This window comes from Nymphaea colorata, chromosome 14, assembly GCF_008831285.2.
Source record: "Nymphaea colorata isolate Beijing-Zhang1983 chromosome 14, ASM883128v2, whole genome shotgun sequence".
Lineage (NCBI taxonomy): Eukaryota > Viridiplantae > Streptophyta > Magnoliopsida > Nymphaeales > Nymphaeaceae > Nymphaea > Nymphaea colorata.
The window spans coordinates 11,526,796-11,554,658 of NC_045151.1; the positions used below are offsets into that span (position 1 = coordinate 11,526,796).

The following is a 27,863-nucleotide window of genomic DNA, read 5'->3' on the forward strand; positions in this document are numbered from 1 at the left end:
AAGGAACATGAGAAATATATATCTAATTTGCTCTTGCATAACTTTCTACATGAGCTAATACATTAAATTATTCAGCTAACCAATTTTGATATTAATATGAAAATAACAAATATAGATATGATGAAACATGAATTAAGAATATTATTTGAAAAGCGAATATATGTGATTCAGATCGGATATCCAAAGAACATTCCAAAAAAATCGGATATGAAAAAAAAATAATATCCGATTAAGAAATGAGATCACATTTGGATTTAAGATCCAATCGAATTCAGATTTGAATATATGTAAATATCCAATTGGATTGGGGTCTGATTTATTTTTAAACAAAAATCCTACACTAATGCACTTACATTTTGAAAATAAGCCAAATTCGATTCAAAACTCAGATTCGAATTTAGATTCAGATATGAATATAAAATATCAAATTCAGATTGTAAAATCCCATTTCAGATTTGGATTCAGATATGGTTTTTTTTTTTTGTGTTTGAATCCAAAGATGTGAAGAAGCAGATATGGATATATTCGATTCGAAATTGATCCATTAACATGTGCGTTCAAGAGTCAAATTGACCAATGCAAACTAATCAACATAAAAAAAATTGTTTGTTTGAAGGATTTAATCCACGGAAGGTTATGTTATTTTAATTTTTTTTTTTTTTTTAAATTTTGGGCCTACCTTTTACCTATAATTTGAAAATGGCCTATTTTCTGTGGCTTCCCTAACAAGGGTCACACCACTTTTTACGAGACCTGGGCTTCAAATGAATTTTTCCTAACATGAGAACAAAAAAACATTTGATGCAACTTTTTTTCAATATTGCCTTCTAGCTATCACTAAATTACATTCTTATCATTTTATCCAAACTTTTTTTCCTCACTAGTCAAGAGAAGTTCAGTTGAACCTAGTGTGAGGTAAGTCATAAAGAAACTTTCTTTTTTTTTATATATACATGAAAGTCCTTTAATCATTTCATCTAAGCTGGCATCGGGACAGGTACCTAGTACTCGGTCCATTCGGACCTAGGGCCCAAAAAAAACGGCTTGGGCATAGGAACCGATTTGACTTGATTAATTTTTTATATTATTTATATTTAATGATAATATATATATTATTATTAAAAATATATTTTATATTTAAAAAATTTATTTTACATTTACAAAAATTATTTTAATCTGGACGGACCCAGGCTCGGTTTCGAGCAGGCCTAATTTCATCTCACCTAATGATATTTTATTGATGAAAGGTTGCTAGTGCAAAATTAGTCCGATTGTATTAATAGCTTAACTGGTCATGTTGAGGTGCAAATGAAAATAGTTCGATTTTTGTGGGTGTTTCTTCCTAAACCACAAAATGAGTGAAGGGCTATGCCAATTATTTGTATCCATCATAGAGACCTCAACGCAACGTTGAACCTTGGATGCCAAGGAAAAGAAAGAGGACAAGGGGTTGAGGGAGCTTCTGGACCGTCGTCCGGATGCCCTGCTCATTAGAAATGTGTTCTATCTCCAAATACTTTTAAAAAGACAAGATAAGTTGTACTAATTTTTTGGCGCTTATTTTACAATATTATAATATTCAAGATCTTCATTTTATTCGGCTGTTGGATCTTTAGACTATGATTAACTATCACCACTAGCTCTTCTTCTTACGACATTAGTAGTACTGATGGTGATACCAAGGTTATCAAAATCATACCTTCACGAGAAATCAGCCAAATGCATACGAATTAGCAAAAAATTATTATTACATCTAAAATATAGTTAAAAAGAATAACAGAGAAAATTATTTTGCAATAAAAAAACTTCTCAAATTATTCGAAAAAAAAAAGAACCGTGTACAGCAGGTGGCACCCTTCGATCCGGCGGTGAATCGAATCATTATACGATCTTGATTGAGACTAAAGATTTCTGTAATTTCCCTCATTAATTGCCGGAATCCGGTACCGTTGGGGGGTCACAGTGATTAGGATAAGTTTTTGCAAACTTTGGTTCTCATGAAAGAATACGATTCCGCCTCCATTTGCTTAACTCTCTCCATCTTTCCAAAAAGCTGAGAACACGCCTTTTTCTGTGTCTTGTAAACGATGCTAAAGTCCTGTTATTCTTCGCCTTTACTCCATCCACTTCCACGATTAACAATACAATAAAAACCAAACTGAGAGGAAGATCTGATCCGCCGCTTCTGCACCTGATCACCACTTCTCTCCCGTCCGGCGCCGGAGCTAAATTTAATTCCTAATTACCACCATCATGAGGACGCTGGATCTGCAGCATCTCATCTCCGAGACGCAGAAAGCCAAGCTGAAGACTCGACTGAAGGCGCTCCTTGCTCCGGCCGGCGCGCACCACAAGTTTGTAGTCATCCTCACAGTTTCGGTGTCGGCGCTGTGCGTCGGGATTATGGTTCCTCGGGCTGTAGATGGCATCGGATTCTTCGCGCCTCTCGTGATCTCCACCGGGCTGTGCGCCTTGGTGACCTTGCATGCGGACTGGCCGAGAAGCTGCTGGCGGTTAACCAGAAAGGCTACAGCGCTCCTGGAAGCCGCCGGCCGGAAGCCCGACGATGACGGCTCCGCGGTTTGGTCTGCTGCTGCTGCTGCTGCTGCAGAAGATAGGCACGCCGAGCATGAGAATTGGCAGGTTGATCTCATGGCCGAGAGTGCATGGAACGACCACTTTGGACAGTACGCTACATGGCATTACGAAGCGGTGGAGCGATGAACGCGGAGGCTGCAGGATGCCTGACGTAGAAGAGGTCGTCTTTCCTTGTTCTCACTAGAAAAGCTCTGAAAGTTTTCTCCTGGGAACAGCGTGTAGAATTCTGGAACCTTGTTGAGAGACTTGGATGAATGGTATTTTCTTTCACAAAATCTTGTTTTTCTGGGAAGAATGGTTGTGTTCCTGTGTGGAAAAATAGAAAAACCGATGCACTAAATCCATTACAGGCATACGAGGAGCATAACAGGGCCCGAACATGTGGGCCGGCAGATTGAGAGGTGTGCAGGCAACAAATATTCACCGTAGGAGGATGGGGTATTTTAATTATATATATATATATTATAATTTTACAATTCTTTTGTATCATTTTAAAAAGTTTTTTAAATTATTTTAATAAAAGTATTTTGGTCATCCAATTATGTGTGCACACCCACCCATGTGCACGTAACCAGCTTCGGTGCCTCAACCATCATAGGCTGGTGATGTGCGTCATAGGCTGGTGATGTGCGTCTCACTACATATGTCTTGGTTCCCATCACCTCAACATAAGCTTGGTTTTGTCTTCCTTTGGACTTAGGATATATGTACATATGCAAGGAGAAACCAGAGGGCGTTAACGATTAGATAAACTTGTCTAAAAAATTAGAGCACATTCATTCACACCTACTACTTATGCTCTCTGTCCTATAAATTTAAAATACTTGCACTTTGGTTTTTTTGGGCTTTGTCAACTAAAACTTACAGAATTTTAAGATGGGACCAAAGAAATCCGTTGGAGTGCCTCACCTTCTCTACTGTCGCCTGAGTCCAGTGGAAACATACGACTATTTATATGTTAATGGTTCGATCTACTTAATTTGCTAGTTGAACGTAACGGGAAAAAAAAATTATGCGCTTCTTAAAAGCAGTCAGCCGTATACAAAACGAGGACAAATTTGCTAGTTGGTGGTTCCCAGATTACCTAATGCGCGCCCTCATCATTGTTGTGTCTCGGTTGGACTATTCACAAACAGGTAGCACCGGTTTCTTTGGAATAAAGAAGGTGCTACTTTAAAAGACTGCCAATGGATAGAACCTTAGATGACGGTTAAAATCAAGGTGGGATTGCTTTGTTTAATTGGATATATCGGGTGCATCAGACAACCCTTTGTTAAATTAGAAGAAACAATCAATGATGTTTCTCCTAGTAGAATTTAGGAGTTCATTCCCAGTTTACTTCTGCAAATTAAGTGTGGAAGCAACTTGTCAGAAATTCTGGATATGGTTGATCAATTCTAAAAGTACATAGCTCTACTTTCAAGTTTCATGATTAATATAAAGATGGTTCTTTTATGTTTGGCAACAGCGATACTTTGTGAGTGTTTCATGAATCTGACTCAAGATTGAGGTAGATTTATAGAACACTAGAACCATTGTACCATTAACCTACCACTGTATTTGAGACAAAATCATAAAACAATCACAAGGTGTCCCTTCTGCCAAATGACCCCTCAAGGTTGCAAGCAATTGATGCCCTACGAAGAAATTAATATCTTACAAGATACACCTGATAGTAATTAATGAGAGATTCAGATACCGATCTTTGGATACTGCAAAAATAGAACTATTAAACATGATTTTGCAGCTCAATATAAACATAGATTAAGTAGAATCTCTTGAGACAAAGTTGGGGAAAAAGAAACTTTATCTGTATTGACCCAAGTGAAAACACGAAAAAAGTTGTTCTGATTGGTTCAACTACTTGGGGAAGATGGTTTATTTTCAGATGCCAATGTGGGGTTAGGCAGACTCCTATTAGTCTATTTAAAACAAGATGACATGTACAAGCAGATGAACTGCAGAAAATTAACCAAAGGATTCCAGTTCAGTGATCTGTCCTTTCAGCAAAGGTGAAATAATAGAGAGAACGAGTTGCCATAGCTTTTAGGGGTCATTTGCAAATTGAAATACCTTGTGAGTGTTCCATAAATCCACTCTAAAGATTGGAGCAGATTTATGGAACATTAGAACTAGGTGTTTATGAATTTGCCCCAATTTTAAAAATAGATTCATGAAATACTCACAAAATGTTTCATTTTTCAAATGACTCATCCTGAAACAAAATTATGAAAGACAAGTTTGATTTGTATATTTTGACCCATCAAGTTCTCAGACTTGTTTTTCAAAGGCATGAGAGAGAGAGAGAGAGAGAGAGAGAGAGAGAGAGAGAGAAAAGCTCTTGGCTTGGGCGTCGGGTCAGGCCGCCGCCGGGCCGACCCGATTGGGCCGGGGAAAACTTGGCCGGGGCCGGGCCCAGGCCCGATAAGCCGGCCCGGCAGCAGTCCCGGGCCGGGGAAAACTTGGCCCGGGCCGGGCCCAGGCCCGATAAGCCGGCCGGGCAGCAGTCCCGGGCCGGGCCCGGGCCCAATAGGACGGCCCGCCAGGCCCGACTCCCTCTCCTTTTCCCTCTCCGCCTGCGTCCCCTCATTCGCAGTCCCCTCCCTCTCAGCTCCCCCTCTCCCTCTCTCCCGTCTCCCTATCCCTCTCCCTCTCTCCCGTCTCCCTATCCCTCTCTGCTCCCCTCCCCCTTCCCTTCCGTCTCCCTCTCCCTCTTATCCCTCCCCCTCTCCCTTCCCGTCTCCCTATCCCTCTCCCTCTCCCTCTCCCTATCCCTCCCTCAATATTCCGTGCTCGTAAAAGAGCGGCAGCAGACTTACAGTCATGTACATGATAGCAATGCCACCCACCTCCCTTGGTCTCTCCATCGACATCATACATATCCCCAGATTTATTACATAAACCTGCTGTCCGACAAGATTTACCAGCTCGCATCGCATGCCTGAAGCTGGAAATGAGGGTATGAGACTTGACGCTTGCTGTTACCGGCAATCGCTTTCGACTTTTTCCCTCTTGTTCTTGTGGCAACCTTCCGCAAGCCACAGATATTTACTAGTGCTTATTATCTGCAAGTAATCCATAAGGGCAAGTGTTCAAGACAGAAGCAACAAGGCGACTCGAAAATGCCCTCAGTTCTCGAATCCCAAAGTAATTGGATAAGCACTTACATGGAGGAAATTAAGGATTTATTTGCTAAAGAGTGGCGTTTCATGGAAGTGAGGCGCTCGGCCCAGGGGGATTCCGTCGGCAAAAGCTTGGAGGAACGCAAGATCGAACATAAGGATTTGGTGGGTGAAGAGCCCCGTAGTTAATGTACTCAGATTACATTAACTAAAGGATGAAGTCCTCTGTTTAATCTAAGGATGAAGTCCTTTTAATCTCCCTTCCCGTCTCCCTCTCTGCCTCCTTCCCCTGCACGCTCGCTCCCCTCCCCCTCTCCCTCTCCCTTTTCCCTCTCCGCCTCCGTCCCCCGCACGCTCGCTCCCCTCCCTCTCCCCTCTTCCTGTCTCTCTCCCCCTCTCCCTCCGGCCCGATGCCCACCCCTACTCTTATGCCTACAGGGCCATCTTCAGCCGCTTATTAACCGCAGCGGTTTAACCGTCGTGAGAAAAATACCTATTTGAAAAAATAGGGAAGAATGACTTGCTGTAGCTTTGCTCATGCATCAGGAACATGAAAGGCAAATCTGATTTGCAGATTTGGACCTATTTTGGTATCAAAGTTCTAGATCTCAGACTCGTTTCCCGTCTCCAGAAGTAGTTAAGAAGAAACTGAAAGAGAGAGAGAGAGAGAGCTTTGCCTTGATGGGGCATTTTCATCCTCTTTTAGGTTTACTCACTTAACATCAGGTAGTTCGACATTGATAAGGAAAAGCACATACTTGAAACGTGGTTGTAAATGTTAGGCAGTCATTGAAATTTTTCAAAACAAGCGTGTTTTGGTAGTATGAACTAGTTCCCATAAGCTTTTCAATGAGTCTGAAAAATGATTAATATGGTGGAGATTCTCATGAAAAAACTCCATACGTTATTAATTTATCTTTTACTGAAATTTAACTAAACCGCACAAGGTGAAAACCCAGTAGGCAAACCGTCACATTTGAACTTAACCAAATGAAGCCTCAGCAGAGTTTGAGCAACTTTTGCTCTTTGTAGGCCTATGTCCGAATCTTTTAGCATCCAATGACTCGAGCGACTAAGCGACTCGGACCAGGACTTGTTTACTGTTATCCTTGGAAAAACAATATATGAGTTGTTATTTAAACATAGGTTGTAAAAGGACTTGATTATATTTATATCTCAGAAATATTCAACCCAACATCAAGTAAAATAATAAAGTTATATTTACACGTGTGATACCACGAAATCTGATAATTAAGTCACAGCCGCTAGTCGATAGTTGCGTGTTTTAACAAAACTGAGTAGCAGAAATTAATATATTGGTGAGAACGACTAAACAAAAAAATAAGCATTAAAATCAATATTCAACATTTGAAACACTGCCATGTACAGCTCCTCATGTGTTAACTTCAACCAACCAGCTCGGATCGATAGTTGCGTGTTTTAACAAAACTGAGTAGCAGAAATTAAGATATTGGTGAGAACGACTAAACAAAAAAATATGCATTAAAATCAATATTCAACATTTAAAACACTGCCATGTACAGCTCTTCATGTGTTAACCTCAACCCACCAGCTCGGATTATATAGTCCCTAACCTAAGTTGGTCAAGGAAAGTTAACAAAACAATCATCCGAGACGCTGTGCAACTGCCTATCTGACAAAGGTAGTTTAGTACTCGACAGCAGCAGTCATTTGTTTCTGCAACAGCAAATACATGAATTCTTCCGCAGGGGTAGATAGCAATCTTTCAAAGGGTATCACACATAAGATGGATGATAAAGATTTCATATGACCAAGTAAAATTTAGTTTGATTCAACAAAATTGCACATCATAAAGGCCAATAGTTACCGGAGTTTGCAATACATGCAAATCCTCGGAATCCAAACAACAGAAAAACAATGCCATGTCGTAGTAACTTTTCTCAATGTGCCATGTTGTGTACTATGTTGAGCTGCCTGACAAAGTCTCTGTCTTGCCTTCTTCCTGCTTTGCCTTAGATGGAGGCAACGGTGATGTTGGTGCATCAGCCCCCATCTCTGTCTTCAGATCATTAATGCTCTTCTCCAGTTCATCTATACGGTTGCCCATTTCATCGAGTTCCCTGTTGTCAAGGAGTCACAAACAATTGAGTGCTCTCTCTCTCTCTCTCTCTCTCTCTCTCTCTCTTTTTCCTGTAAAAGGATATTCTTTGAGACAATAGACTCAGACATGGTCTGGAACCTTGATTGCTGCAAGCATAATTTAGTCACGATAAAGGTCACATCAATTATGACTAAATAAAGGGCATGAGTATAGAAAAGAAAATGAAACCCTAACCATTTGCTGAAGGAGATTTTGCACCTGAAAAAAAAAAAAAAGTGGTTAAGACGGACGACAAATTTAAACTGAACGAAATCAACTGGAAATATCATCATTGACAAGCTAATTGCTGGAGTATGTGTGCAGCTACTATATAACACATTAAGTAAACATATGGCCTTTCATTTTTTATGTACAACGATTTACAAGGTGGAAACTTACAAAAGCAGTCATATCAGCAGTACTTTGCTTTGCATCTGGATCATGCCCATCCTGCATTCAGAATACCAGAAAACTTATCGGATGCGGAATAACTGAGAGCGTAGAAGAACACAGGCAAGATTATGAGAAAGAACCAAGTTGCTGATCAGTGATGATCAACATATTCAGCATACTTTCGGCCTCAGCAATTTTTTTCAAAGGTACTATCCAAAAGTGAGATAAATAAAGGAGCATCCCCAAATGTTACAAAAATGGTTACTCTTGAGGTTGTTTTCTATGGCACTAAGAACAAGTCTGCAGATATGTAGTCTGCAGTTCTGAGGATGAATTGCAAAACTCAATCAGATACTAACATATTTATCTGGGATATATGCATTCAGTTTTCCTGAAACAAGGGGGACAAAATGTTGGGCCTGATGGGGTCTAATATTTTGATCCCAGTTTCCAGGATATTTCATAAAGACCACACTTGATTCTCTCTCATCTGAGTTCCTGCCTCTCTGTGCTGAAAAATCCCTTTGCTCTTTTTCGTTGAGTTGAATGCAGCCCTTTATCTAGAACCCTGCTGCTCTCTCTCATCACAGTTATCTTGGTTCTGAAGGTCCAAAAAAGCAGGTGAAGTCTCCGTTTCGCTGCTTCAGCCCCAAGAAGAGCAAAAGTGAATCAGGGAAACGTGTGTGTTGGGATCAATCGTAATGGATTCAACCACCAGGTACTGCGTCCAGGCCATCCAAGGCCACTTCTCGTCCTGGTCTACAACAGAGCTCCATGCAATATCGGCCACTGGAAAGTGGAATGTTTCTTTCTGGCAAGAAGTCTGGCCTCTTAAACCCTCTTGTATTAGTTGCTTCTATCGACCAATGCATTCCCAACGAAGATGGCTTTCGTAATTGGATTCGCTCTTGAGTTTGCTCTGCTAGACGAGAAAATCTTGTCTGGTATATTTGTCTACGTTCCTATTGGTTTGAACTTTTTCACAGTGTTGTAGCGAAAGAACTAGCAGGGAAGAAAAATATTGACAAAACCTGGACAAGGGAAAATATTTTAGGAGGGCGTAGCATACTTTCAACTTTCAAGCACCATAAGGGCATCCTGAATAATATGCCCATGGTTGCAGTAACAGGAAATGGGTCTTAGAAAACCAACAGCAAGCAACCTCCAGTTATCTGGAAGCTACACTACAGATTTTGCAATCCAAATGATTTAGCATAAGCAGCACGCAGATGCAATTTAATGGCACTTGTAGACCATTCCTACGCCGTGCCAAGCTCAAATACAATCCATCAAGACGAAGTGATCGCTTAATAAAAGCGCAAAGGAGCGAAGAGGAAATGGCCACTCCCGTGGTTTAACACAAATGTTAAATGGATGATTGAACTTTTAACACACGCGTCGATCACCACATCGTGAAGATTGCTTCGAAAACTGGTCTTCACACAAGGAATTCAGATTTCAAAGAAGCAAAACAATCGAAGGCATTCAATAGTAAACTCCCATTTCCATTTACCATTGTTTCCCCAACATCTATATAGAGAGAAACAATGAATTCAGACTGCAGAGATCTAGCGGCCAATTTTCGAAGAACAAAAAACACGCAAACCCTACGCCTCAAATGCTAAAAAAAAAAAAAGCAATAACAGAGAAAAGAACACCCAAACGCCGGAAAGAACACTAAGACCAGATCATTAAATCAGTTCCGTCAAAAAGGCCAATCCATCAAGAAACAATCAGAAACCACCCATGACCATCATAATATCAACAGAATCCGCCACAGAGAGAGAGAGAGAGAGAGAGAGAGAGAGAGAGAGAGAGAGAGAGAGAGAGAGAGAGAGGAGCGCACCATTTCGATCTGTACAGAAGAGGAGACAGATAATTTCTCGGTGATCCAGAAGCAAGGAACCCTAGCTCAAAACCAGCGAGGTTTTTTCAGTCTTCCACGATTATTTCAAAATCCAGGGAGAAAGAAAAAGGCCGAGAGGTGAAGGGAGGAATGCGTGGACCCCACAGAGGAGCGCCATCAAAATCTTTCCCCCCTTTAAAACGGAGAAATTTTGGTTCGGTTTGGACCGTCGGGATCCAAGATTGGGAAAAACCGCCCCCATTCAAAATGAAACGGAACACATTTTTTTCAAACGAGTACTTTGTTTTTCAAATTGTCTTTTTGTCGGAGCTTGAATTATTTTCTTGAGATATCCAGAAGTTTGTCGCTACCAATGAAACGCCCCCCAAATGAGCATTTAATCTAAAATGTCCATACAAACTCTTTTTAAAGAAACGTACGTGATTACCAACAAAAACCAAACATTTCACATAATTCTTTTGATCAAAAAGATTGATTTTATACACTTTGTTGTATGAGAAAATGAATAAGATTCTACATGATTAAATCCATGGGACTTAAGGGCCTGTTTGATACCACAGATTTTTGTCCATCGACAAAAATCTCCATAGATGAGAATCCATGGATTTTAATCTATGGACAGAATTTTTTGTCTGGTGCGTGATGGGCAGAGATAAATTATGTCCACTGCATGATGGACCAGCACAAAAATCCTAGAAAAAAAAAAAAGACCATTGCATAGTTGCCATATGACTTAGTACACCGAGTCTAGCTTGATACAGGTTCGACCTGCATGAGTGCATATTGAATGAGCCCTTGTATTTAAAGCGCAACCTCATTGGTTTCATTTAATTGAGAAAGACTTCCAAACTTATGTAAGTTTTCTAATCTAATCTTCTTAACCACTTCAACATTGCAGCACTTGGCACACCATATACATTTTCAGGTAGGCTATCACTGTACTGATGAAGTATCTATGGTCAGATGGGTATATGAAATGCTGAAGCTTTCTCAAAATTTTTGATGTAAGACTAATTTAAGATGATACAACCAAAATCCCGACGGTACTTTCGTTAAAAAATAGACAATGGACAGTGCATCTTTTATGAAGAGGGTTCAACCTAAAAAAAAAAGATTGTTGATGATCGTTTGCAAAGCTGTGCTATATGCTTGTGCATACTATGAAGACTACAGAATTAGAAAGCAGTAAAATGATAGCTAACATAAAGCTGTATTTAGGCATTTAAGAAATCCTTGATATCATGCAGCCTACCTCTGTCACTTTGAAAATTGGATAATGCAAGCAAACGTCTATTTTCATGAAGGTACCTCAACAGCGTATCACAATGTAAAGAAGATCTCACATCTCAAATGAGTACAAGCCGGTCATTGCAATAAATAACCTTTCAACTAGACAAGAGGAAGCCATAAAATTTCATAATGTTTAAATTCATTCAAATTCACCTAAAAAGTTTTCACCAGCGATATATGGGCATCAATCAAGTATGCTCCATAGTCCATAAAATTTCATAAAGTTTAATGATGTGAACGTAGCTTGATGTATATCATGTACTTGGGATGGTTAGTGGATATCAGATCCTTAACAAGGGATGAAAAATTGCCAAGATGATATTGAAATATTTAAAAGATAGAAACAATTTGATCTTATGTTATCATAGTACTGACATGTGCATAATAGAATAGACAAACGCAAATTAGGAACATAAATTAGGATGGTGACCCACATGAGCATATAAACCTATCATTCTCTTACATGAATAAATTTCCTTAAGCATTTGATTGGAGTGAGCTAAGGTGAGATGTTTAAAACCAAAGGGCGCTTGTTGGAGAGTGAGATGTGTTTTCAAAGATACTAAAGAACTTAACTGAGAATGATTAATGAATCCATGATATTTGTGTACAAATATTAAATCACCTTGCCAAGTTCAAAATGAGATTCCATCTACTAACCTTGAGATTGAAATGATCTATCATAAATTATGTAAACTTGGCAAACAAGATCTTAGAGCTTAGGTTATTTGAGTAGGACTAGAAGGAACATTTTTAGAACCCGAGTCAATTCTTTTGGAGAAGTTGGACTCTTCGTGATTTATATGACAAAAGAATCTAATTTTGATGTTTACATATACTTATCCGGATATAGGTTGTTTTGTCATAATACATATTATGTATGTGGTACTAATATATAGGTTGCAGAAAAAATAATGTTCACTAATTCAAAGAAAAAAAATCAGTTGCTATATTATTTACCAAAGCAATGATAACTTCAAGGAAAAGTTATTTATTGTTGTGATAATATGTTGCAAAGTTTGGTTAGTAACATTTGAGACAAATTTTTGCTAATGTTATGAAACACTATACTATGATGCCCATTGCATCAGCAAAAGAAACTTTTTACTATTTTTTTTGTATTCTTGTCATTAAAGTTATTAATGATAGAAGATTCTCTGACATTTTCTTATACATTTAAAAAACAAAATTTTCTTTATAGTGGAAGTAAAAGATGATTTCGATTTTTTTCATTTTGAGTTTCTTAAAGATATATGACTAATTATGTTCATAGATATCTCCATTTATACTGACAACCTTATAGCTCTTCACTATCTTTTGAGAAGATAAAATAGTGTTGCTACTTTAGGATGTTAACTAAGGTCATGAGAGATTAAATTGAATAAGACAATGTTGGACAACCTGAAGTTGATTAAATGGTAAATACTAAAGTATAAAGTGGGATCTCAATATAATGTATTCTACATTATGTGTTGACGAATTAAATATGTTAGAGATTAATGAAGACCAAATTTTGATCTAAGGCATAACAAGCGATATTTATGTACAAGAATTGTACCAACACAAATTTTATTTTCTTTGCATATGTAAAATACTATATGATCTTAATCAAATGCATGCACATAACAATTTGGAAGTGTTACAATTTCTTTTTACAACATCACTGAGGGGAGAATGTTGAATTTTCTCATGTAGATTTTCCCATGATGGGAAGGATCTAGATCTCTTCAATCCTTTAGATGTGAGAAAGTGGATTCAAAAGCAATACTAAAAAAAATGATAAGAAAACTAAATAGTAATAGTCTTGAGAAATCTCAACTGTTATTTCTTCAAGAGAGCATATCTCGTAGTTTTGTGGAATTACATATTTTCTCTACATGTGAGAATCTATCCTATTGAGTCTACAATTGCATGGCAATCTGTGGTAAATCTTTGGGAAGAAGATTATATATTTCAAACATGAATTTCAAATCTGTTTTTTCCTTTAATATGAATAGCAAACTTTCTTAAACCCGATAAAATGAGAATGGCAGAGTCTAGTTTGATAAAAAGGGATGCTGGATAAAGCTACGAATTCCTTCAAGAGTAGCATAATGCAACTATCTCATCAAAGGAATCCAAAACACAAAATATTAGAAACAATAACGTAGTATTCGTCCCTTAATTTTACATTCCTCCTAAATCCTCGAGTCAAACATCTAATATTTAATAAGGAAGTCCCACTTGGATAATTGGATCTAGCACCATCCGAATTCCTCTCATGTCTATGTTGTAAATGCACCCTAATTTGATTTTACTGTGAGAACTGACCACCCATATGTCTTTAAACATCACCATCTCAGATTGCCCTATCTCGCACCTGAGATTTTGGTGGGCCAGTGATTTGTTCCTCATGCTTAGCCATTCATCACCCTCTTTCATTTATGATTTGCAAAACTAAATGATTGCTTTGTTTTCCAATTAGTTACATATTTCAGTGACTTTTAAAAGAAGTTCACTCTAAAAAAATGGTTGAGTGATGATTAATTTGGTTTTAAATTAGTTTCTTCTTTCTAAATTTATCCAAAATTATAGCAAAAAAATTATTATTTAATTTACGATGGACTTGGCATCGGGCCGGGCTGGCCCGGCTTAGCCCGATAAGACTTCGGGCTCGGGCCGCCCTGACACCCGAAATCCAGGCTTGGTCCAGGCCCGACACTTAAAATCCGAGCCCGATTAAATTAAAAAATATATTTTTAATATAAAATAATATATAAATATAATAAAATATTATTATTATATATAAAATCAATAAACTATATATTAAAAAAACTCTTGTCGGGCTGAACCGGGCTTAATTTGGTCCACCTGGGCTGGCCCGACGCCCTTTTTTTTAGGCATGAGGTCGGACCCGAGTCGGGCCGAGTACTGGGTACTCGATAGGTACTTGACCCGATGATGCCCAGCCTTACCATGTGTTGTAAGATGCCAAACTTTATCTTTAATCCTCTCTCAAACTGCTTTCCCATGTTTCTTTACTAGGAAAAATTTAGGCTCATACCGATGTCTCTCTCTCTCTCTCCCTTTCTAACCAAGATTTAGTATTATAATATTGCTGAAGCTACCCTCATAACTTAGGATTAGCAGAGGTGCCCAAAACTCCTTGAGCTTTGGCAAATAATTCTTTACTGTCATGAACTTTTATGGTTGAAATGATTCTACGATTCGTGAGAGAAGCTATCTAAGATGCTCCTTACGGGATTCTTACTTTAAGTAGCCTCTCTTCCACAGTAGAAAGGTCGGAGCTCGACATGCCTGACTCTGTTCACCACAGCAAGGATAGAGACTTCAAGCCTTAAGAATATGTTATCTGTGACAATTTCTCTGGTGTTTGATGGTGTTGCACACATGATAGACATTTTTCAGCAAAACTTCAACAGAACGTTTCTCGCATCAAAGCACACCCCTTACGCAGTATGTCTCACAATCACCCCATGCATATTGTGAAGGTTCGATGAACTTGTATAGGTCCGTATACTCTTAAAGAGCCTCTGATGATCATATATGACTTAAATGTCGTCAAGAAGCTTTAAAAACGTAAAATTAAAATGTCGAGTGGTCACACGATTGCGAAAGAGATAGCAAGGAAGTGAAGAAACAACAAACTGAGTAGCTGATGGCACAAATTCACTTACTTCCTTTTAGTAGGGAACGCGATCAAGTTAGTTAAGTCAGTAAGACATGAGCGAGAATCAAACTCACAAGTGGACTTAAATTTCATTAATCCGCCAATCTGACCAGTTATGTTACGGCTTTGGAAACCCAAGGCTTAAGAAAATGATAACTGTAAATTTGTGAGCTTAGAAATGAGTTCGTTTTTCTTCTCCTGCCTAGTGGTGAAGACATATATATCTGGCATGTGTGGGCAATCGCCCACACAAGTTCACATAAAAAAAAAAAACATATTTACGTACTAGTGTTCGTTAGCAACGTGCTTAACTATTTGCTTATGTTGATGCCACTCACCCAATGATTTTTTGAAAGGTCTGCTCCCCAACCAATAATTTCTGGTTCTGCCACCATATTCTCTCATCTGAAAGTTCCAACACTTTTGGTAACAACCTAGAACAAACAGTGTTAACTGTTATGGCCAGCTGATTGATCAAGGTGTGCAGTGCCCACACAACATTTTTTGTGAAGCAAATCCGTGCAACAAATTGAAATTGATTTTTCATTTAATGAAAGATTAATCTTTTCTTTGTCAACTTTTTTTTTTTGTTGTTGTGTTCATCTCTAACTTATGATGCCCAAACTGGGCTTATGTAATTCTATAAGAATTCACTTTTCTATCTTTCAAAATGTCTTTAACGTTCCATTAAAAAATGACAATTTTGGGGAAGGAGATAAAGAAAAAGGTAAATATCAAGTAAATTATTGCCGTAAAATTGGGCTGGGCTGACCGCTCAATCTGAAAAACAACATGCTACTTTTGCCTTTCTTTCCAAATAAAGGTTGAGACCTCAATTGTATCGAGATATTGGACCAAATTGATACTTATAAAGTTGGAAGGTAAAGCCTTCCTGTGACTGCGCTTTCGTGTGTGATTTCTGTGCTAAAAGTTTATCAGGTCTGATGTATATGTTTTTCAAATTATTATTGGTATTTCTCTTTTCCTATTTTTGCCGACATTTAGATAACCGTAATCGATTCAATTTATTTTTGCTGATACATCAAATTGTTTCTGCAAGCACCAGCAGCACCTCAATATTCATTGATAAAATAAATGAGAGATCCAAATTCTCATCTTCTGGTAAAACGGTAAATTACAATAGAGTATTTAGTATTTAAGCTGTTTTATTATCAAATTACAACACAAGCAAAGAATAGAAAACAGAGCGCGCAAGACAGAGCAGAGCAAAGCAGAAAGGATTATATTTAACATTACTGAAGTTCATGGAGTTCCATCTCATGAAATTAAACGTTCATGGAGTTGTCACACTTCATCATGGCAGGAGGAGGAGGGCCGCCGAGCTGCTGATTTGTTGTAGCCCCTGGAGGTGGTGTGGGGAGGACGTGAACCTGCGCAGTGGCCAGCAGCTCCCTTCTCCCCCTTGCCCTCCCAAGGAAGTAGCAACCAAATCCCAGCAGCAGCGCAAACAATATCAATGGAAGCGATATCACCACAACAAACCCCATGTCTCTCGGCCGACTTCTGATATGATCTCCTTCTTTAAGACCTAAAACAAACAACCACAAGCTAAAGAAAATGGCGAATTGTGCTGAAAGCCAACATTGGATACAGTGGTTGTACCTTCAAATTAATCGCTAATATCAGCAGCCCCTATAAATGTCAAAGGGAAAAGCAAAATTTTCGGCAGATATTCCGCAGAAAATCCCTACAAAGGATGAAGTTTTAAAACAAAAACTGCAGGATGGTGTATCATGATATTTTAGCTTTTAAATGGCATCATTCCATCTTGCATTTCTTTTTTCCTTTTTGTAGTGAAGGAAACATTGTAACTGGAAATCAACTATTAACCTGTTTACTTGCTCAATCTTGAACTGAACAGGATTTTGCAGACGAGGAAAAGGAAAAACACAGGTAGTTTAAGAAGGAAGCTGCAGGAGAAAGCAGAATGCTTCACTAAAGTAATTGCAATTTTGGTTCAGGGTATCTCCCAAAAGAACGAATCTAATGAGTAAACACGAAGAACACAAGGAATCTGCAGGACAAAGCAGAATGCTTCACTAAAGTAATTGCAATTTTGGTTCAGGGTATCTCCCGAAAGAATGAATCTAATAAGTAAACACGAAGAACATAAGGGATCTGCAGGAGAAAGCAGAATGCTTCACTAAAGTAATTGCAATTTTGGTTCAGGGTATCTCCCGAAAGAATGAATCTAATAAGTAAACACGAAGAACATAAGGGATCTGCAGGAGAAAGCAGAATGCTTCACTAAAGTAATTGCAATTTTGGTTCAGGGTATCTCCCGAAAGAACGAATCTAATAAGTAAACACGAAGAACACACGCAAGATCAAAGGACATACCTTCGGGGACGGCCTTGTTAGTGATGAATAGTGCACGATCGAGAACAAGGAAAAACTGAGATCCTGCTCAATTTAGTTGTGAAGATCTGAACCGAAAGAATGGTCGGTTCAATGCAGGCCTGGCGAACCGATGGTGTGTTCATTTATATGCAACTGATGAATATGCGATTTTCTTGCATGTTCAGACTCGCATTTGCTTCCCCCGAGTACTTTTTTTTTAAAGTTATTTATTATTATTTATGGAGAAGGTTGAGCGACGGCCATCGTCCCCAAGGTACAATTCATCATTTGTCCAACGTTCAAGTTCCAACGGATACTTCGCCGACCTGTTTCGTTTTGTTCTGGGAGAAGGAAGGGCTCGAACACAGCAACGATTGTGGGCCCAATGATTTAACGTTTGATTTTGAACACAGCAACTTCCAGCGAGGATGTGACGACAGTAGGGAGGCTTCGCACGAAAGCTCACTTTTAGGGTTAAGTCTTCCGGAAAAATATTTTTATATTGACATACATAATATTAAGTTGCTTGCTCGTTGTTCCTGTTTCGTATGAAATTTCTTCCCCACCATAATATGAGAGTCAGTAGCAAGGGACGCTTCAGAAAAGCGTTGCAGTGAACACCATCAGTGATCAGCTGGCTTTGTAACCGAATCAAGGAATAAGTCACTTGGAGAATCAGAGAGGGATGCATGATTTTGGTATGAGAAGTGAGGAGGTTAACAAGATTTAACTTGCCTTGGCTATACATTTTTAACAGGTTACATCTATGAAACACCATCTTATGTTCCTCTAATTTCACATTAATGGTGAAATTCTCCTTGCCTACCTCAACACACGTATAATTATATGACTAATGATAGTTGTAGGGGCGGTGCCAGGGGACCGACATGGGCCATGGCCCCCCTCAAATTTAAAAAAAAAATGCATGTAACTTTACAAATTTTCATTGAACCTTATAAAAATTTTGAAAATTTATACTTCAGTCCCTATTAAAATTTTGAAACTATTGGCCCTCCCTAATGAAAAAAATTCTGGCTCTTCACCTGGTAAGTTGCATTTTAACTTACTATTAACTTCTTTTAACAAGGTTATGAACTATTGCACGATATCACTTTGTCTATGCATTTCATATGCAGATGCAAATGCATGTAGCATGCTCACATGCACACAACACACAAGTATGCATGAAGCCACACGTAAACACCACCTGTATACTCTTCAGTCTCTTTTGTCATAGGGTATGTATACAAGTTGAACTCTGTTCAGACTAAATCATTATTATATCCTATTAAATTGGATATTCTCTTGTTAAAGGTACACATTGAGTTCCAATTTGCAAATTTTATTTCCTGGACAGTTCATTGAATCTTTTAGTTTTATTGTTTTTATTTATTGTCCACCAGTAACAAAATTGGATGTTTTTCTAAATTTCTTTTGACCAATTACTCAAATCTTTGTATCTAAGGTGTTCGGTTTTCTCTCTCTCGAAGCTGCACCGATTGAGGCTCAACGGGCAATGATGGATATTCAATGGGCAAGCAATGTTTGCAAGGTCCGTGGCAGAAGGCTAGCAATTGGGTAGCGGAAGCCCTCATTTTGGTCAGAAATGAGGGCTTCTGACCCTTCGCTTGGCTGGAAAAAAAAAAGGGCTTTCAAAGCCTATTTTTTCCAGCCAAAGCTGATTATTGTCCAACTCTCTTTCTTTTAAACTCTCAGCCACCTCTCTCTCTCTCTCTCCCCAGCTAAAGCTGATTATTGTCCAATTTCCTTCTTAGTAGTTTTTCAAACCCACCATTCATTCATCTTCTTTTTCCCTTTTATCATTTTCTCCACCTAACTGTTTCTTGGGGTCGTGTCTAGATGTTATGGCTCTTTTCCTTATGGTAGTACATTTGAAAGGAGCGCAACAACATGGTCTTTAGGGGCACCTTCTCATCGTCGAAATATGTGGTTCATCTTGTGCAGGGAGATGTCCATTTTGCTATTCGGATATGACGCCGTCCTCCATCTGCAGCTAGGTAACTGTGCCGCTTCATCTATCCACTCTCTCCCTACCCTTCTTATTTCATTTTACTGTATAGTTGTTTTGTATATTTCTATTTTTGCAGTTTGTTCTTATAGCTAGGGGATGTCGTGTCCCCAAATTTTGTTATGTATTTCCATTTTATCGGCTTTCTTTCTCTCTCTCTCCTCGGTTAGTTGGGAGTTCATTTCTGATCTCCTCACCCGTCTTGCCTTTGGTCCATCGTTTAGACAGTGGATCCTTTCGCTTGTCACTGGGGCCCAGCTTGTGGTCTCCTTTAATAGGAAGTGTGGCGATTTTTTCTGTCTCGGGCGTGGCCTCCGTCAAGGTTGTCCGTTATCTCCCTTGCTTTTCAACTTGGTCGCTGAGTGTTTTTTTGCACTTTTTCAACACGCAACAGTCGTTGGCTTCCTCGCACCGCACTCGCTCTCCTATTTACAGACATTCTCTACCCTACAGCATGCTGACGACTTCTTCCTGTTCGGCAATGCTTCCCGCCAACAGATTGTGAGAACTTGGCTCATCCTTCGGGTTTTTGAGCTAATCTTAGGTCTTTCTATCAATTCCGCCAAGTGTCATCTTTCCTTTCTTCATGCGGATCTGGCCACGGTCCTTTTCGCGGAAGCTTGTTTTGGGTGTAAGGCTGCTGGCCTGCCCATGGACTACCTGAGGCTTCAGATTACGTTGTCACCTCTTGCATCCTCCTTTTGGAATAGTATGGAGCAGAAGTTTACTGATCGCCTTCAGTGTTGGCAGGGAAAACTGCTTTCTCTCCCAGGCCGTATTACTGTGGCTAAGCACTGTCTAGCGTCTGTCCCCCTCCATGTTTTGGCCGTCTTTTGGCCTCCTGTGGCGGTTTTGAGTAAGTTTGATAAGCTTATTCGTAAGTTCATCTGGAATGGTGATCGGCCTTCGGATCGCCTTGTGCTTTAGGATGTGGTTGCCTTTCCGTGTCTTCTTGGGGGTGCTAGGGTTACCAACTTTAGTCGGGCATGCGAGTCTTTTCTATGTTCTTGGTGGTGGCGTCTGGCAACTGAGTATTCTCCCATCACCCACTTTATTAGTTCTAAATTCGACTTGCCTTCCCCTAGTGTTTGGAATAGTTCTATCTCTCACACCTCTCCCTCTCACTTTTGGTGTGACATGCTTTCTATCCTTCCTCTTTTCCTCCGCTTTGCCGACCTCTCATCGTCCGCACCCCCATCCTGGCCTCTCTCACCTACCCGTGAGTTCACTTTTTCCTCCTGCTACCTGGCCTCCTTTGGTCCTTCTGTTGCATCGCTCCCTCCCCGTTCCCTTTGATCCCATGGCCCCTCACCTCGTGCCATTACTTTTGTCTGGCTTGTTCTTACTGGTCATATCAACACATTTGACCACCTAAAGCGTCTTGGCATCAGTTTGGCTAACCGGTGTCCCCTCTGTATTGTCGCGACTGAGTCTAGGGTCCACCTTTTTACTTCTTGCCATTTCTTTTATAGTGTCCTTGCTTCTACCTGGCATTCTCTTGTTAGTAACCTTCCAAACCCACCATCCATTCGTCTTTTTTTTCTCTTTTGTCCTTCCCCCCACCTGTCTGCTTCCTGGGGTCGTGTTTGGAGGTCGTGGCTCATTTCAGCTTGGTGGCGCATTTGGGAGGAGCGCAACAACAGAGTCTTCAGGGGTGCCTTCTCTTCGTCAGATTCTGTGGCTCGTCTTGTGCAAGAGGATGTATAGTTTGTCATTAGATTGAGGCACCGCTGTACGTCTGCGGCTACGTGACTGTGTCGCCTCGTCTTTCTTCTCTCTTCTTGCCTCTCTTCTTCTTCTGTGCATTGTATTGTATATTTCATCTTTTGCTCTTGTTTTTGCGGTTTGTTTTTGTATCTAGGAGACCTCTTCCCCAAATTTTATTATATATTCCCATTTTATCGGCTCTCTCTCTCTCTCTCTCTCTCTCTCTCTCTCTCTCTCTCTCTCTCTAAGTGTGTGTATATATTCACCCATGCATGGGGTAACGAATGTCAGGAAAAGTACACATTTATTGACGTCGGACTACATGTTGATGAAAGGCAACTTTCATCGACGTCCAAACAAAAAAAAAAAAAAACATAGATGAACATCCTTCACTAATGTGCGGTTGACCATCGGTGATGTCGCTACACCGACACTCAGCTCCAGGATGTCAGTGACGGTTTTTTACTGGCACTTTTTTCACCAACGATTGCTACAAACATCGTAAAAACCTTTACCAACACGTGCTCACGTTCCACCGACATTTTTTTGTCATCGGTAATTCCAACATTTTCAGCCGTGGGTAATTCGTCTCTTTTTTGTAGTGAAGTATATTCTCTTCGTGTGGTAGATAATAGAAATCGGGCAGTCTATAATACCTGCAATGGGGCTCAAGCAGTTTGGAGTGGAGTGGAACTTTCTTTCTTAATTTTGTAAAATTTCATATGATGATAGGTTAAGCCGCAGTGAAAAAAAAAATTATCACGATGGCCTTTGCCATCACCAAACGTGCTTGTCCTAATGAAGCTTGCTTAACGATACTAAGGCTGTCATCTTAGGTTGTGGCTATGGCCCTACAGTTTCTATTGATGGCAGAAGTCATCTTTAGAGATTAGGAATATTGTAGTGAACTGAGTATTGTAGGGCCTCTACCGTCTGCCTATAAAAGGTGGCATCTTAGAGAGTTTGTGTGCGTCACTCGGTGCATGCACCAAACGTATGCTAAAAGGAAAAGGGTGGCATTCTTGAAATTATTGGAAAAGAAATGTCCTTTTCGGTCTTTTCATTTTTCTTGATTTATATTGTTGTCTTCACTAATTTCTTTTATCAAAATGAGGGTATTTTTGTTATTAACCATATTGACACACGAAATTATGTGCACGCACCAGTACAGCACAACGTATATAACCAGGTTTAGTTTGCGTCTTGGAATGGTGTGCCTGTTTTAACCAACACTACAATGGGGCACATAGGAGTAGTGGTGGGATCGGAACCTTTCATATTGGTTTGCTTAAGAAGATCGACATTATGATAGAAGCAGACCTTCTGAGGTCTTGATTGCTTCAATGCCGATGAAGAACTGTAGTGGGCAGAGACCCTTTAACAAAAACCTTTGATTTACATTGAAATAAGTCATTGAATGTGTGCTCTAGAAGTGTCGATTGCCAAGATGTCAGCAACAAAAAATTACTTGATTGAATGGTGATGTTTTGTCACTTGTTCTAGCGAGGTGTACTCGAGAGGTAGCGGGACATTTGTGGTGGGTCGTGAATATCAAGGGAGCAGCTAAGGTTGTGGCTTTCCTCCTTGGTGATAGCAAGAGGAGTCCTCGGACGTGGCCCCGAGAGGTGATACTTAACTCCACTGTAGTCACGTGGGAGGGTGTTGTTGTTTTGTAAACCAGCCAAGAGGCTAAATCAGCAACCGTGGAATCCTCTAAGGCTCTCCTTAGCTAAGGACACATTCCTAGGCTGAGAAGACCTACCTAGAGTTGGGCATAGTTTGTATTCACCTAGGCATGGTTTGACAGGAAGGTTTGGTGAATGAATGTGCTTGTTTGAGTGAGGAGTGAATCAATGTATCAATGTGAATTGTAATAAGTCTCACATCTGTGTAGCATTCTGTAGTAGGTTAAGACTTAGACAGGTTTAACCTCACTTGTTCATCTTGACCCAAGGGAATATTAAGCCAGGATGATTGTCCGGCAGTGTTTTAATAGTGTAAATCTTAACCTCACTTTGATTTGTGCACCTCCCTCCATAGATTTTGGGAGTAGGATCGGCCTACGCCAGCGGAATTTGATCCGTCGTTGCTCCGACCCTATCTCCTTTTTCAATTTTTCTTTAAACTGTCTGCCCCTTCTTCATTTCTAACGCAGGGATTGTGTGTCGAAGGAGGGAGATTATCAATTTTCACCATAAAAACATTGATTTTTACCGTGAAATCATCAATTAAATGGTCGATTTGTGTGTGGGTGGCTAATTCTCATTGGGAGGAAAGGGGTTTTCTTGATTTCTTCTCTATAAGGTATGAAACTCTTGTTTTGACCATATATTTATAAATTTTTACCATAGATTGAAAGATTTTGATTGTTTTTCATTAAGTTTACCTTAGGTTTTCATTTCTTTTTGTGAAGATATGGATCCTACATGGCAATAGTGTGAAAGAGTGAAAGACAATGACCGGTTAAAACTCAAATGTAGCTTTTGTAAGAATACATTTTCAAGAGAGATTATTAGAATGAAATACCATTTGCAGGGACCTCCAAAGATGTAGGTCCATGCATTGGATAACCAAACAAACATTTGCCTCCATTTGTACGTCAGCAATGTTTAGATATGCTTCATGTTTTATATCAAAGGAATATGCAAAGACAAATGAAAGAGGTAGATGTAGGCTATAATGAGCCTTGGAAAATGAAGAAGAATAAACTTATAAAAATGTTGAATATGATGAATATGATAGCAGTCTAAGAACAGATGTGGATAGCTCAAGAGGTAGAGAGAAAGGAATCATGTATGAAAGAGGTTGATCTAGCCCATCAAGAAGGAAGAGAAGAGGCACACCAGATATTAGGGTCAGGCGTGGTCATCGACTACCTAGTGGTAGAGTTCCTACTGGTAGGTCTAGTTTTGGTTCTATTAAAAACTTTTCCCTTCATATAACCCAGGTGGTCAGCTGCAGATTCGTGCTACTATGACATCTAAAGATATGCTACATCAGGCACAACTGTCGGTATATAAATGGCTTTATGATGCATATATTTCCTTTAATGCAATTAATTCCTTTCAGTTCCAAGCCATGGCAGATGCAATTGCATCTATAGGCCTCGAATTCAAATTATCATCATATCATCAGGTGATGGAAAAATTTCTTCAAGCTATAGTGAAAGAAGTATCAGAACATTGCGATTAGTTGAAATTATGCTGGAAGGAAACAGGATGCTCTATTATGTCAGATGGATGAACTAATACACGGTCAAGAACACTTATGAATTTTCTTATTTATTGCCCTAAAGGTACAATGTTCTTGAAATCTCTTGACTTGTCTGATGTTCCTAAGACTGCTGAGATTTTGTTCAATGTTTTTTATAATGTCGTACAAGAAGTTGGATTTGCAAACATTGTACAATTTATTACATATAATGCTGCAGGATATAAAGCTACAGGGGATATGTTATTTCAAGAGTATAGAACATTTTATTGGAGTCCATGTGCCACTCATTGTATTAATCTAATGCTTCATAATCTTAGTGAAATGCATGATATGAAATCAACTATTGACCAATGCCAAGAAATTACAAAATTTATCTATAATCATGCATATGTATTGAGTTTGGTAAGAAAGTTTACAAAATGAGTTGAATTAATACGACATGCACAAACTAGATTTGCCACAAATGTATTGACTATGCAGAGTATAGTGAAACAAAGAACTCCGTTGAGGCAGATGTTCGCTAGTGACGAATGAGCTGCATATCCACATGATCATAAAAGAAATTCTTCTTTATTTGTGGATAATATATTTAATAACAATTTTGAGAAGCATGTGTGAAGCTATTGAAGGTCTGTGTTCCATTAGTTAAAGTTTTCAGGTTAGCTGATAGCGAGGATAGGTATTCCATAGGGTACTTATATGAGGTTATGGATAAAGCAAAAGACGCAATTCGAGATAACTTGAAATGAAGGAAAAAATTATATATGCTCATATGGAATATTATAGGTAAAAGGTGGACTAGACAACTTCATCAACCTTTTCATGTAGCAGCTTACTATTTAAATCCTGCAATTAGATTTTCTACTACATTTAAAAATGACAGAGAAGTCACGCATGGTTTGTTAAATTGTATTTCAGTGTTAGTGGCAGATTCTAAACAACAAGATGTTGTACACAATGAGTTGGATATATATGATAATTGTTTTGGGGACATGGCAGAACATGGCGCCATTCGGGCCAGGACAACCATGTGTCTAGGTAAATACATAGAAATTTTTAATTTACTTTGCATTTGTTACATTTGATTATTTTATGTTGTTTTAACTTTTACATGAAATCTGTTTTATTTTTGTTTAGATTTTAGTGGAATAGGTTTGGGATTGATTGTCCAAACTTAGCATGTTTTGCAATTAAAGTCCTCAGCCAGACATGCAATGCTAGTAGATGCGAAAGGAATTGGAGTATTTTTCAACATATCCACAGCAAGAAATGGAATATGCTTGAACATAAAAGGTTGAATGACCTTATCTTTGTTCCATATAATATGAGGTTGAAACAAATGTAATATAGTTTAATGTTTACATTTGATTATATATATATTTATATATAATTATATATTAACAAGTTTTCTCTTATTTAAGATAAACAATTACAAAAAGCATCAGCAAGGAAGCACACTTCTCAGTTTGATCCTATCAGCTTGGAAAACTTTGAAGATCTAGAGACATGGATTGAGTAAGAACCAACTACAATATTTGATGATGAAGATCTTCAATGCTTCAACCTTAAAGCTGAAGCAACAGAAGAATGTGTTGATGAAGGAGAGTTTGCTGGTGCTGAATATGTTGGTGATAATCTTCAAATTCATGATGATGAAGGTGAAGAAGAAGATGGAGATGAGGATGAGAATGAAGATGATGAAGACTATAAATGAGAGTCAAGAGTGCTTTCATTTGGTATGTATTGGCATTGAACATTTTCACAATTTCATTGTTATGAAATTTCATTTTAGAATGATATTGTTATGAATTTTGATGTCAATGAATGAGGAACGCATAACTTTATAGCAATAATAAGTCTGTCATTATCTAAAACATGTTTTTATGAAGAACTTGTTATTTTTTATTTTTACTAATTTTTTATGATTTTTTTTTCAATTTTTCCTGATTTAAAAAAACAAATGACACAATTACTATACGTTACGATATTTTACAATACGACGTATCTTAAAACCTGGCCAATATGACTTACAATATGCTTTTTACAATATTGGTGATAATAGTGGACAGCAAGAATAGATGATGATTGGTGAATGACGCGAAGCAAATGGCTTGTTTTACTTGACTCGAAAGAAGAATACAAGAGCTTATACTGCAATAAATACAACAAAGATGCTTTGAGGTGGCATTATTGAGTAGTCCATCCTTCAAATAAAATTAATTAGAACTATGTTTCCTAGTTCCAGATTTGCAGTTAATAATTGTGAGGCATACCTTGGCAACTTGTTTTTTTTCGATTCAGAGCATGTAGTTTGTTGACGTATGTTGTATTTGGGTCACCTATCCGGGTTTGGATCTAGACCTGATCCAGTGTGTTACTGTTATGACCCTACTTAACCTATGTAAACCTTAATTTTCGGTGTGTGAAGAATATTCTAAGAGAGAGAGTATATGGTTGCTAGTGGGCACCAGTCCTCCTCACCTGTAGTTTTTTCCCTCTTGTTAAGGGGTTTTTCACGTTACATCCGTGTTCATTCTTTGTTCCCTCGCTTTTATTGTTTCTACATGGTATCAGAGCCGAATAGTTTCTGAGATTACTGTTCAGATTTGACGAAGAATCCCTCAACTCTGTTTGGTGAAAGACCCTCTATCGCCGTGAAGTTCTGATGGACACCGTCGACTCGTGCTGTGACATCGCCCTAGTCTGCTTTCGTCTCCAGATCTGTCGTTGCCACCAAGCCCAACATCGCCCGACGGTGCCCCTTTTGCTCCACTATCGCCCGAGGTCCACTATCGCCCGAGACCGTCACCCGCCTCTGTGAGCATCTCGCTCCAATGACGTCGCCTCCCGTGTCTGTCCCAGCATCGCCTCCATCGCCCGTCGTTGTTTGTCTGCATCTCTCCTGGTACACTCTCTCTGCCAGTTCCCGTGGAGCTCTGGTGCCTCTGTTCTGTTGCCGTGGCCTACTAGATGCCCTCTCCTACTGTGCGTGGGGTGCCATCATCACCCTGCTCTGCCACTGCTCCCTGCTCCGCTGCTACATCCTCGTTTGCTTCAGCTTGGCCCTTTGCTGTAGACAAGAGACGACCCCTCTTCCGTCTCTGCTCCCTGTCGCTAGCTTGGTGCTCCCTAGCACCGGTTGTTCCCTTGTTGTTCATCGTCTGAGACACCACCCACTTCTGTTGCATCGTCCAGTCCCAGTGGTGCATGTCATTGTTTCGGCAAGTAATCTCTCTCTGTTTCTTATCTTTCGCCCTGTTGTTCTGTGTTTGTTGTTATGCCCTGCGTGCCTTCTCTTCTTGTGGTTGGCTGTTTTGCTGTTGTGAGATGGCTGAATCATCCTTTTCTACTGCAGACAAAGGTTGGGGATGTTAGAATTGAAAATATTTCTGTTCAAGTCACCACTGTTCGTCTTACCAAAGAAAACTATCTTTGATGGTCCACTACTATGACTATGGGGATAGAATTGAAAATATTCCTGTTCAAGTCAC

At 39.2% G+C, this 27,863-nt stretch overlaps 4 protein-coding genes across 4 annotated transcripts; 2 read left to right on the plus strand and 2 right to left on the minus strand.

Moving 5' to 3' along the window:
* The first annotated feature begins 2,090 nt into the window (after positions 1 to 2,090).
* LOC116267494 (uncharacterized) lies at positions 2,091 to 3,254 on the plus strand. The gene is made up of 2 exons (XM_031649224.2): positions 2,091 to 2,855; positions 2,949 to 3,254. The coding sequence occupies exon 1, from the start codon at positions 2,254 to 2,256 to the stop codon at positions 2,722 to 2,724; it is 471 nt and encodes a 156-aa protein (XP_031505084.1). The 5' UTR covers positions 2,091 to 2,253; the 3' UTR covers positions 2,725 to 2,855; positions 2,949 to 3,254.
* Positions 3,255 to 7,489: 4,235 nt separating this feature from the next.
* Positions 7,490 to 10,242, minus strand: LOC116267446 (heat shock factor-binding protein). Its single transcript, XM_031649171.2, has 5 exons — positions 10,082 to 10,242; positions 8,242 to 8,292; positions 8,038 to 8,061; positions 7,907 to 7,949; positions 7,490 to 7,817 (listed from the first exon to the last, which is right to left on the minus strand). Exons 1-5 carry the CDS (start codon positions 10,082 to 10,084, stop codon positions 7,663 to 7,665), a joined length of 276 nt encoding a protein of 91 aa, XP_031505031.1. The 5' UTR covers positions 10,085 to 10,242; the 3' UTR covers positions 7,490 to 7,662.
* A 5,903-nt stretch (positions 10,243 to 16,145) lies between these two features.
* Positions 16,146 to 17,646, minus strand: LOC116267722 (uncharacterized). The gene is made up of 2 exons (XM_031649595.2): positions 17,424 to 17,646; positions 16,146 to 16,611 (listed from the first exon to the last, which is right to left on the minus strand). The coding sequence occupies exon 2, from the start codon at positions 16,568 to 16,570 to the stop codon at positions 16,349 to 16,351; it is 222 nt and encodes a 73-aa protein (XP_031505455.1). The 5' UTR covers positions 16,571 to 16,611; positions 17,424 to 17,646; the 3' UTR covers positions 16,146 to 16,348.
* A 1,746-nt stretch (positions 17,647 to 19,392) lies between these two features.
* LOC116267483 (uncharacterized) lies at positions 19,393 to 20,379 on the plus strand. Its single transcript, XM_031649213.1, has 2 exons — positions 19,393 to 19,441; positions 19,847 to 20,379. Exons 1-2 carry the CDS (start codon positions 19,393 to 19,395, stop codon positions 20,377 to 20,379), a joined length of 582 nt encoding a protein of 193 aa, XP_031505073.1.
* Positions 20,380 to 27,863: the final 7,484 nt, after the last annotated feature.

What these genes read in the sequence shown, in the direction of transcription:
- LOC116267494 (XM_031649224.2), top strand. Translation starts at nt 2,254, where the DNA reads ATGAGGACGCTGGATCTGCAGCATCTCATCTCCGAGACGCAGAAAGCC.
- LOC116267446 (XM_031649171.2), bottom strand. An exon ending in CTGCTGATATGACTGCTTTT is followed by an intron (nt 8,062 to 8,241) that starts GTAAGTTTCCAC and finishes TTTTTTTTTCAG; the next exon opens with GTGCAAAATCTCCTTCAGCA. An exon ending in AAAATCTCCTTCAGCAAATG is followed by an intron (nt 7,950 to 8,037) that starts GTTAGGGTTTCA and finishes TTATGCTTGCAG; the next exon opens with CAATCAAGGTTCCAGACCAT.
- LOC116267722 (XM_031649595.2), bottom strand. Translation starts at nt 16,570, where the DNA reads ATGGGGTTTGTTGTGGTGATATCGCTTCCATTGATATTGTTTGCGCTG.
- LOC116267483 (XM_031649213.1), top strand. Translation starts at nt 19,393, where the DNA reads ATGTCCATTTTGCTATTCGGATATGACGCCGTCCTCCATCTGCAGCTA. An exon ending in CGTCCTCCATCTGCAGCTAG is followed by an intron (nt 19,442 to 19,846) that starts GTAACTGTGCCG and finishes AACACGCAACAG; the next exon opens with TCGTTGGCTTCCTCGCACCG.